The sequence below is a fragment of the Phycodurus eques genome, chromosome 16 (assembly GCF_024500275.1).
Source record: "Phycodurus eques isolate BA_2022a chromosome 16, UOR_Pequ_1.1, whole genome shotgun sequence".
Lineage (NCBI taxonomy): Eukaryota > Metazoa > Chordata > Actinopteri > Syngnathiformes > Syngnathidae > Phycodurus > Phycodurus eques.
The window spans coordinates 11,259,635-11,270,986 of NC_084540.1; the positions used below are offsets into that span (position 1 = coordinate 11,259,635).

At 39.7% G+C, this 11,352-nt stretch overlaps 1 protein-coding gene across 3 annotated transcripts; it reads left to right on the forward strand.

Annotated features, from left to right (window-relative positions):
* Positions 1 to 1,476: 1,476 nt before the first annotated feature.
* rabep2 (rabaptin, RAB GTPase binding effector protein 2) lies at positions 1,477 to 11,300 on the forward strand. Of its 3 annotated transcripts, XM_061701342.1 has the most exons (13): positions 1,477 to 1,724; positions 3,579 to 3,734; positions 4,145 to 4,218; positions 4,301 to 4,368; positions 4,510 to 4,639; positions 5,158 to 5,253; positions 5,348 to 5,446; positions 5,604 to 5,717; positions 7,535 to 7,616; positions 7,743 to 7,754; positions 7,977 to 8,131; positions 8,958 to 9,074; positions 10,175 to 11,300. In XM_061701342.1, the coding sequence occupies exons 1-13, from the start codon at positions 1,679 to 1,681 to the stop codon at positions 10,277 to 10,279; spliced, it is 1,254 nt and encodes a 417-aa protein (XP_061557326.1). In that variant the 5' UTR covers positions 1,477 to 1,678; the 3' UTR covers positions 10,280 to 11,300. The 3 variants fall into 3 exon arrangements, with proteins under 3 accessions (XP_061557326.1, XP_061557324.1, XP_061557325.1); XM_061701340.1 differs by having other exon boundaries at positions 4,301 to 4,639; XM_061701341.1 differs by lacking the exon at positions 8,958 to 9,074 and having other exon boundaries at positions 4,301 to 4,639.
* The last annotated feature ends 52 nt before the right edge of the window (positions 11,301 to 11,352 follow it).

The following is an 11,352-nucleotide window of genomic DNA, read 5'->3' on the forward strand; positions in this document are numbered from 1 at the left end:
GCAACTTGAAACTACTATGCAAAGCAAAAGCCATTTATCAACAACACCCAGAAACGCAGCTGGCTTCTCTGGGCCCGAGCTCATCTAAAATGGACGGATGCAAAGTGGAAAACTGTTCTGTGGTCCAACGAGTCCACATTTCAAATTGTTTTTGGACATTGTGGACGTCGTGTCCTCCGGGCCAAAGAGGAAAAGAACCATGCGGACTGTTTTGGACGCAAAGTTCAAAAGCCAGCATCTGTGATGGTATGGGGCTGTGTTAGCGCCAATGCCATGGGTAACTTACACATCTGCGAGTCTGGGTGGGATGGCCCTCTTTGTCGGTGGTTGTCCGGCCTAATGGGTCCAACCTGCGGGAGCCATGCCTCTTAATCACTCACTTAACACACTCTCGGGGTGGTGGGATGGGGTGGTTGGCTGGGGGGGTGCCATTGGGTCCCTGCGGTCCCCGCTGGGTGGCCGGTTGTCGGGGCGCCTTGGTGGGGCCGGTGGACCGCCCTGGGTCCCTCTGTGTGGAGCGCGTCCCGTCCGCCGGGCTGCTCTCGGGTGGACCTCTGGGCCTCATCCCGCCCTTCGATTGATTGGGTGGGGTCCTCAGCCGCCGTGGTGCGGCCACAGCAATTACAGGACACTTCTGTCAGTCTTTGTGCATGTAAAATGGTATCAATTTACTTGCATGTATCTGCAGGCACACACCCCTAGGGCTCTTTCACTGGGTGTGGGGTCACGCACTTACTGCAACAAATAACACATGAATATGCAAATCGCTTGTGTATTGCCTCACTTATACTCTCGTCCTGACAGACTTTTAATGCCACCACACTTCAGTTTTACAGTCGGGTTCACGACCCTTGTCCTGCATGCTTCTTGTCCTTGTCCTGTCCTATCTTGTCCTGTCCTTCCCTCACATGGTGTAGCACTAAAGCCCCATGCAACACTCATATTTAATGTTTCATTGTTGTAGATAATGTAATGATTTACTTCTCTCTTCCTGTTTACAATTAGTGCTTTGTCTTTTTTCTTTGTTTCTCTCTCCCTTCTATAAACTTTGTTCTGTTCGACTGATCAAGTCTGATTCTCGAAAAACCTCAATTATAACAGCACAGCAGAAGCTTAAAAACTCCACTGTGACACAGTAAAACTGTTGACATAAAAGGGATACATATTTTCCATTCTGCTTGACCTAACAGCCGAACAGGACAAAAAAAAAAAAAAAAAAAAAAAAAAAAGACTACACAACACTTTAGAATCGTTATTCTGTATGATATACTGTATTCGTTAAAATTTTACAAAATCTTTGAAATACATTGCTGGTGTAAAACGTACACGAAATACGCAATCGCATTCATTTACAAATGATTCAAAATATACTCAAGTGTAAAATGTGTTTTTGGTAATACTGCTGTAGTCTTCTTTGATTTTATCCTCCCTGCTGCAAAGTCCTGTTTAGTGTTTTGTCACAAGCAGCAAGTTCCACCCAGTGAGAGCGGGCTGGTGGACACAGGAAGGAGGTTGAGGCGTTTTCCGCAGGCTGAGACCGGGGAAAGTTGTTTCCTGAAGTTGACGTACTCGTGATCATTTCCACACCAAAATTCTTGGTGTTTGTTAAAATGCCTTGCGCGAGTTCATCGTCCCGTTGGTTGTGTTTGTGACACTTCTTTTTCTTCTTCTTCTTCTGATGGAGTTGTCTGACAAAAGGATGAGCTCAAAGAGAGAAGACACAGGTAAAACACAAATAAAAACCAAAACTACATGGGTTGTGTGACATGTCTCGCATGCAAGTGGGGTGGATGTAAACCCATAGTCTTAAGTACAAACGACTTGTTACTTCTCTGAGTGAAACCTGTTGAAACAGCAAGCTGTCAAGAGTTAGCATTTAGCATCACTAGCTCGTGATGTCACTTTTCACTCGACTTTTCCCCACTGGTGTGTGAGCTTGGTCGCTAATATTCTCAGAGATTTTCATAACAGGAAATTAGTCCTATAATACAAATATTTACGTCACCTATCAACAGTACTATCTTTGTAACCGTATGCGCTTTCATATTTCGTAAGGCTAACAGTTAGCTTCGTTAGCCTGATATGACCATCTGGTATATCTTTTTTTTTTAAAGATACATGATGCCATATGTTTTAATCTCACAGTACCCTAAAAGTATGTAATTTCCTACTACTGCTACTAGTAACAGTAATATGGTATTAATTAAAGTACAGTCAAGTACTGTATGCAATCCTATGTATGACTGTATGCATATATGTGTGTATATGTAATACATGTGTGTATATCTGTATAACTGTACATGTGTTTATGTATTAAACGACCATCTAATAAAATTGCAATAATGCATGAAAGATTACACGTTATTGCAGAGCAGTCCTGGGAGAACAGGAAGCAGGAGAGTGACTAAAATGCTACGATTAAAATGCATTAATAGAAAAAAGAAAAAAAAAAGAAAAAAACGCCAGAGATGTCAAAACTAGCATAATTCTGAGCAAGTAGAAAGATTATAGGCCGTATACAGTGGACCCCTGCATACTCAGTTGAGAACCTGTGCATCCACCTCTTGAATTCTTTTTCAAAATGTTTACATTTTTTTATTTTTATTTTGTATATATATATTTTTTCCTTTTTTTTCGGGGAGGGGGGAACCAACCCTGAAAATGCTTATTGTCGGTGTGTTCAAGAATTTTATGGGTTTAAAAAAATAAATAAAAAATTCAGTGCACTTACAATGACCGCTAATTATCCAATCCCCTGCGAATAGCGGGGGTCCACTGTACATGCATAATTAAATTAAAGTACATCTGCAACCGCATCACAAATTTTCAAAGGGTAGGAAAGATCTGATTATTGTAATTAACGGGCTGAATGAAGCAGGGGGAAATTATTTTTTTTACTTTTTAATCATCATACCACAGAATCAAACAAGCAGTGGAAAACTGAAACAATAGCTGATAGATCAGCAGAAAACCAAAGCTTTGTTCACCCTTTGTCTTCATGGGTTTCCTTCAGGCCATAACAGAACAAAAACACAAATTCTTGTTGATGGTTATTAGTATTGTTGATTTGTATTTTTGTGTTCCAACTCAAATCTCAAATTAAAAAAAAAAATAAAAAATTGGACAAAAAATTATTATTATTTTTTTGTGGGGCAGCATGCTAGGTTTGAAAGTTTTCTCTGGGAACTCCGGCTTCCACCCACATTGTATAAAAATGTACAGTATGTTATGTTCATTGAAGACTACATTGTTCTTAGTCACCTAGGGTAGCCTTCAGCTCAAGCTCCATAGAAATGGATGGATGGGTGATTTTTGTGCATTTCCATCCATTCTCAATCACTTGGTTTATCTGCATATCCTCCCTTCCGGAGAGCCAGCCGCACAGTTTAATTTCCCCATTTACTCAGTCCTTATTCGAAGATTGTCTTAGAAAGAATACATTAGGTTACACTGCTCAGTAGATGTTTTAATCAATTGTGTTTGTTTCACCCATGAAACAGTTTTGCCTATCTTCCTTGATCCCATCTTGACTGACATCACCACTTACAAAACATCAACATCTGTTTGTCATTTTACAGAAGCCATCCTTCAGGCCCAACTGGCCGAGTATGAAGCTCAGGTTGAACACTGGCAGGGTGTGGCGACCATCTGTGAACTGAGCAAACGGGAAGAACTGGGAGAGCTGCAAAAACAATGTGATCAAGAGATCCAGTCCCTTCAGGAGGCTCTCAGGGGTCAGCGCATGTTTACTTGTGACTAGTTGTGGCTACACGCGCCGATTATTTGACAGAGAAACAACTATGTGCCTAAGTCATTTGATTTAGCTTAATAAGTGTCACCATTGTTCTAATCACGTGAGCCCAACACAAGTTTGAGCATTGCTTTTTAAATGTCCCCAAGTTAAATAGAACTTAACTAAAGTCATAATGTAAGTAATACATTTAATAATACATACAATACATAAACCATAATCAGGACAAGAAAATGGATGGATGCTTTATCTGATAGCAGTTTGGAGCCCAGTGAGCCCATGAAACAAAAACGTCAATAAAGATAGAAAGACCTTGATATAAGAGAGGCACTATCACTGAGATCAGCCCATTGTGGAAAAAGTTTTTATCATTATTTCATGACTTCTTCACAGAGACGGCAGCCCAGTATGAGGGCAGGATAGCCGTGCTACTCGAGGGGAGGAGAGCTAGTGGTGGCCAGAATCAGGTTAGCGTGTCATTATTTCTTTACTGTATAATTTTGAACTTTATGAAATTTATGCCACTATTTGTTCATCTTCATCCAATAGGGGAGTGGAAAGAAGGGCAAAATGGATGCAGAAGTGACCAGCAATGACTCCCAGACATCACCAGACAGGTTAAACTGCCAACCAACAGAGTCTGAAGTTATGCCAGAGGGAGCTGCACCACCCATTAATACCGAAGGATATTTTTCACTGCGGAACTGCGACTCGGCCTCGTTGTCCTCCTTCACCTTAGACACACCCTCTCTACCTAGAAAGCTCCACGCTCAGGAAGACACAGACTCTCTGGTCTCAACAGGAACTCTGGTGCCGGAAGCCATCTACCTGCCGCCAGCTGGCCACCGGCTTGTCACCCATAGTGACTGGGATGCAATCAATTCTCAGGTGGGTTTTCATATTCTCCTGTCCCCTTTGATTAAAAACAAGTACATATGAATGTGCTATGTACATTGTATGGACAAAAGTATTTGTTATGCTCCAAAACAATACAATCCATAAATCGGGTATTCAATGAGACCCCTAAATCTTAATTCTTGATTTCACCAACACATTTTAGACAATTTTATGCTACCAATGTTGGGAGAAGGATCTTTTCTGTTCCAGGATGAAGTAAGTTCCTAAAAGGAACCTCAACGTTCCTTTTATGTAGGTGAGCCAGTTCATTTGTCTATATGTGCAATTTACAGTAGTCAGTTATCCTAACATGGATGCTTTTGGAATGGGGGTGGAAGCTGGAGGACCTGCACAAGCACACGGAAAACATGCAAAGCCCACACACAAAGTATTGTCCTAAATAGTGTAGTATTTCCACTCATCAAATGTGTGTAACAAAGTGACACTGTTTAAATGGGAGTCAGTGTCATTTTGTTTAAGTTTAAAATCAGATATTGTGTATTGGACAGGTGTCAGAGTTGAGAGGGGAGGTGAGTCAACTTGTGGAAGCGAAGGAGGAACTAGAGAAAGAACTGGACACACAGACCAACCACACACACAAACAGGTAGAACACAAGTGGAGAGACATGCTGTACGTGCACATTAGGGCTGCTGTGGAAATTACATATGCCGGTATGGCGTTTGTGTGTGCGTTTTCAGGTATCAGTGCTCCAGTCTCAGGTCCAGTCTTCAGAGGCCCTCCTTCAGGAATTACAGAAATCCCTCAGGCAGTCACAAACTGCAGTCCAGAGTCGATTGGTGAGTGACTTTTTTGAACTCATGTGGGCCATGCATCGCTCATCCTCCATTTTTCACTAAGAGTCGGAATGTTGACTCTTCACAAATCCTACACTGCTTGTTTGCATGTTGTATATGTTCAAAAGTGCATGTGTGTGATGTTTGTGTGTGAATCCAGTCAGAGCTGTCCGTGTCCCAGAGAAAGGTGTGCAGTGAGCTGTCCAGGCTGAAAGGAGAGACGGTTGAAGATGAGGGAACAGGCTCCACCTCATCACTTGCAGAATCACTGCAGGTGGAGTATTCCTTTTGACAAAAAAGTGGTGCAGATACCATTTTCTAAAATGTAATCACCCAATTTACTAAAGCAGTTATAAATGCATGAAGGGAGATAGCAAATGAAATTTAACAAAATAAAGTACAGTGAAACTTCCAAAGTTGCTATATGCCCTATAAGTGGCATTGTTTGGAGCTCGACCAAAATGTCCAGGAAAAATATGCCTCAAAAGTGAAACAAAGCTTCATGATTCATTCACTGTGACGTCACTCAAGAAAATCTTGAGTAATCAGGATGCAAACTAGCATCTCTCTCACAATGAATTGTTGCAGCGGAAGTGGTGCTTCCTGTTACAAGGAAAGGAATCTAGCTGCTCAGTAAAATATGAGCAGTAAACATGATTGAATATCACAAGGCTTTATTAATTGCAGCAATAGCTAATAATAAAACTCCACTAGGTGACAGTATTGCCCTTTTATACCTGGGTGAGTAAGGTTATTAAGTGTGTTGTGTGTTGTTCATTCATTTTGCAGGTAGATAATTACAGTGGGTACGGAAAATATTCAGACCCCCTTAAATATTTCATTCTTTTTTTTATATTGCAGCCATTTGCTAAAATCATTTAAGTTATTTTTTTCCACATTAATGTACACAGAGCACTTATATTGAGAGGGAAAAAAAAGGCATTTTGCAGAGTTTTTAAAAAACAAAACAAAACTGAAATATCACACAGCAATAAGTATTCAGACCCTTTGCTCAGTATTTAGTGGACACCCCTTTGAGCTAATACAGCCATGAGTCTGTTTTTCACACCTGGATTTGGGGATCATCTTCCATTCCTCCTTGCAGCTCTACTCCATTTCTGTCAGGTTGGATGGTGAACGTTGGTGGACAGCCATTTTCAGGTCTTTCCAGAGATGCTCAATTGGGTTTAAGTCAGGACTCTGGCTGGGCCATTCAAAAACAGTCACGGAGTTGTTCCGAAGCCACTCCTTCGGTATTTTAGCTCTGTGCTTAGGGTCATTGTCTTTTTTTAAGGTGAACCTTCAGCCCAGTCTGAGGTCCTGAGCACTCTGGAGAAGGTTTTCGTCCACGATATCCCTGTACTTGGCCGCATTCATCTTTTCCTCGATTGCAAACAGTCTCCCTGTCCCTGTAGCTGAAAAACACACAGCATGATGCTGCCACCACCATGCTTCACTGTTGGGATTGTATTGGACAGGTGATGAGCAGTACCTGGTTTTCTCCACACATCCCATTTAGAATTAAGGCCAACAATTTCTATCTTGTTCTCATCAGACCAGAGAATCTTATTTCTCACCATCTTGGCGTTCTTCAGGTGTTTTTTAGCACAATCCATGCGGGCTTTCATGTGTCTTGCACTGAGAGGCTTCTGTCAGGCCACTCTGCCAAAAAGCCCCGACTGGTGGATGGCTGCAGTGATGGTTGACTTTCTAGAAATTTCTCCCATCTCCTGACTGCATATCTGGAGCTCAGCCTCAGCCTCTTTGGGTACTTCTTTACCTCTCTCACCAAGGCTCTTCTCCCCCAATTGCTCCGTTTGGCTGGACGGCCAGCTCTAGGAAGGGTTCTGATCGTCCCAAATGTCTTCCATTTCAGGATTTCAATATTCCATTTCAATATGGGGTACATTAATGAGGAAAAAAATGAACTTAAAAATGATTTTAACAAATGGCTGCAAGATAACAAAGAGTGGAAAATTTAAGGGGGTCTGAAAACTTTCCGTACCCACTTTAAATGTATCATAAGCAACATGACGACACTAATGTGTCACTACTGGTGTGAGAGTTTACTGTTGCTCTCTATCTAACCAGCAAGCAGCGCACTGTGAGGAGCGCCTCCGTATTGAGATTGTCAACCTGAGGGACCAGCTTGAAATCCGGGCAGAGGAGAACGGTTTGTAATAGGATGGTTGTAGTTTATTTATTTATTTTTTTTAAATAGAATTGGCATTTTCTAAATGACTGACACATTTTGAATTCTTTCTTTTTTCTTATCTGCTCACATGTGGAACTACTTCAGAAATTCTAGAAGGTGAGTGTATGAAGCACACATAGTATTTATTTTAAATATGTTGACTTTTTTTCTTTGACTCTGCTGTGCAATTACCTAAAACCCAAGAATAGGTGGCATAAAATTACCAGGCCACTTCTCTCCAGATATTTTAAAATAGGAAATATATTCATCTGTGATATCATAAAAAAAAGCACTTAGAAATAGATATTTGTCTTTGTTTTTTGTGCTTGTGTTCCACAGTGCAGTTTTCCAGTTTAAAAACAGAGACAGAAAGGATCCAGGCCCAAAAAGACCAGTTCCAGGCCGATCTCTTGGCCTGCAGCACTGAACTCGAGGCCCTGCGGGTGGTACTCTCTCATGTTCAGGGCAACAACAAAGTCCTCAATGCTGATAATGTGAGTCCACTTCATTTGTGCTTTGTAGAATTCCTGGGGGAAAAAAACCTCACATCGTACACCCACACAATTTGAAGAGATCCAATACAAAACCTTCGTTTGCCAAGACAATAATGCTTGATTTTGATTGACACGCTTAGAGAAGTATTTAACATTGTTTTGTTATCGTGGTTGTAGTCTGCATTCATACAGGAAATATGTGCATTTTATATTTAGCTAAATATGGCAATATAGTATATTAGATACTATTGGAAACAGCTCTCAGTATGATGCAGTACATTTGTAAAACACTCCAAACTCCAACCTCAGTGAATGGATAGCAGTGGTATACAGTATGTGACATCTTAATAAAATAGAATATTGTCAAAAGCTTAATTTAGTTAGGTAGTTCAATTTAAAAAGTGAAACTCATTATAGAGATGTAGTCCAAACACTCAGAGTGAAAAATTTCAAGATTTTTGTAATATATGTGTATAATTTTGATTATTAAAGCTTGCAACAAACAAACCCAAAATTCATCATCTCTACAAACTACAATATTACGAAACAATCAAGAAACAACAATGATGATGATTTTTAATGTAGAAATTAGGCTGGAATTTGCCCTCTAAAAAGTATTTTTCCCAAGTGTTTAATGAATCTACATAATGTATGAGCACTGAAATAAATTAACTTTTACCATATTCTAATTTATTGAGATGTATGTATGTAAAACATTTTTACCTGTCTCTCCATTATTGTTGTGGGTAGCCACAGCATGGTTGTGAAATGTTCTATATACGAATGACCTTTGGGAGATTTAGCTTGACTTTAATCTGGCTGGCAGGTGGCCTTACATCAGCAGTGTCTGGAGCTGCGCAGCCAAGTGATCAGCATGCGCTCTCAGGTCGACACCAGCCAGACTGTCCAGAGAGACTTTGTCCAGCTTTCTCAGTCACTGCAAGTAAGAAGTACAGTGTGCTGATGGAAGCCTGTCTGAGCAGTGTTGCTCAACCTTTATTGAGCCATGGCACAAATTTGATCTTCAAAAATCTTACAGCACACCACCACAACACACATTAAAAATATCACTGATTGTACAGTATTTATTATATATATACACACACACACACACAAAGTGGTACCTTGACTTATGCCAAGTTAAATTTGTTCAGTGACAAAGCTTCTAGCTCAATTTACTTTAGCATATCAAATAAAGTTTCCAGATTTGAAATTAATTGAAACACCATTAATCTGTTCTGCCTCTCCAAAAACCACTACAATATTTTTTGTTTAAAAAAAAAAAAAAAAAACAGAACAGTATTGTAGATATAAATATTAAAAAAATAATACAATAAAATGTGAAGAAATAAACTGGTATTAAAAAGTATAAATTAAGCCGAAAGTCACACACACAGTATAGAATCCGTGTGTTGACATGTGCATGTAAAGGGTGTGGCCTAGTGAGTGACATCAGGAGGTCTGACTACAGCTCCAGTTGGCCATTTGACAGGGTGTCTTCTCCATGCTCCTTGCTAGTGTTTTCATTTTGTATTTGTTAGACTGTTTGTCCAGTTCAATGAACAGCTGAAAGTGTACCAGTGACTGTTGCTCTAGTATTTTTTCACTTCAGTGTCTGACGCTCGTTCGCAACATAAAAGCAAAAAAATACGTCTAAGCAACAGCTTGTAACTTCAAAAACTTGTAAGTTGGGGCACTCGTAAGTCAATGTGCCACTCTATACTGAAATAATGAAGATCTTGTCTCAATTTACTCACAAATTTACTTATTTAGTACATAATGGGGGCCTGTTTACTCGAACACAAAGCTATTATTTTGTTGTATGATTATCAACAGGTGGAAACAGGTTAATTCCCTTGCCTGTCACTATGAATTGATGGCATAGATGAAAAAAGCTACAATATTCATAATAAATATGTATTTGTGATGTGAAATAATCTGAAATTGGATAACTTTGTGGCGCCGTGGTTGGGAATCATTGCACCAGAGTTATAAGGAGCTTAAAATCAGTGTTATATTTGACACTGCTCTCTCTCATCTCAGGTAAAATTGGAGTTAATACGGCAGGCGGAATCTCTTGAACAAGTCAGGGAGATTCTGGAGGAGGGAATCAGTGAAGCGGATTCTTCACCTGCAGATGCCTCCTGAGTCTGATACTGCAGGCATAAAGCACTGACCAGGCCAAAAGAAGGACCAATGAAGCTCAAGTAAGAACAGCAATGTAGAACAAGCTGTGTTTTAACGTGACCAAGAAAATGGCAGCTGCTGTTGTTCGCACATGTAATTTACTGACCACAGTGAAAGCGCAGTCTCACACTAAACCATGTTCTCACAAGAGTGGGAAGCTGTTAGGTGTTTAAGGCATTATATTTTACATTACTAAGTCACTGTAATGAATGTTAACCCAAACAATAATTCATCCTCTAATAATATCTCAAAGGGTTTTGACACTAAAGATTCAGAGAAGTTAGTGCCATTTCTCCACCTTACCCTGTGACCAATGAACCCTGAGGTGGTGAGCTTCCAGGCAGCTCAGCAGTGTGAGAAAGCTAAAGTATGTTCAATGTCAAAACAAGCAGGAACTCTGTAATTGTTGTCTAACCTTCAGACATTACTAAGTCATTATTTAAAGAGCAAAAGTCTATATTTTGACTATTTTAAATCTACTACACCACTAGATATCCACGCCCAATGATACTATTCCATTGATTTGTGAAATGGATAAGGCAATTTTATTAAATTGCATATAAGTTAACAAGGGTTAAAAAAATGTGCACCCTGTTGTCGTATGTAAACATTTTGCAACCATCTGTACAGCTTCTTTTGAAACAGGACACAATGCAATAACGGTTAAAGTTTTTTGCAGTAACTGTAAGTCATGCGTTTTCCTAAAATTAGCTAATTTGTGTCGTAGCCTAGCATTGTTAATTTCTCTCCCTTTAACCATGACTTTATTTCCAGCAAATGATTATCATAGCTCACACGCTTACTTTTAAATATTTAACATTTTTTGTTTCTTTTTTCTTTTTTGTCAAAAAACACTATTTGAAGACTATTTATCTATCTTCAAATGCCAGTTTCAACATTGCATTGAAGTATAATACATAATGAATGCATTATGGCCAGATATTCTCAATGATCAGCAATAAACTTTATTCACGAACTTGAATATTGTGTACCTTGTCTATTTTCCTCTCCCTGCTCAATGAGAAAATTTAAAT

What these genes read in the sequence shown, in the direction of transcription:
- rabep2 (XM_061701340.1), top strand. Translation starts at nt 1,679, where the DNA reads ATGGAGTTGTCTGACAAAAGGATGAGCTCAAAGAGAGAAGACACAG. An exon ending in CTCAAAGAGAGAAGACACAG is followed by an intron (nt 1,725 to 3,578) that starts GTAAAACACAAA and finishes GTCATTTTACAG; the next exon opens with AAGCCATCCTTCAGGCCCAA. An exon ending in CTAGTGGTGGCCAGAATCAG is followed by an intron (nt 4,219 to 4,300) that starts GTTAGCGTGTCA and finishes TTCATCCAATAG; the next exon opens with GGGAGTGGAAAGAAGGGCAA.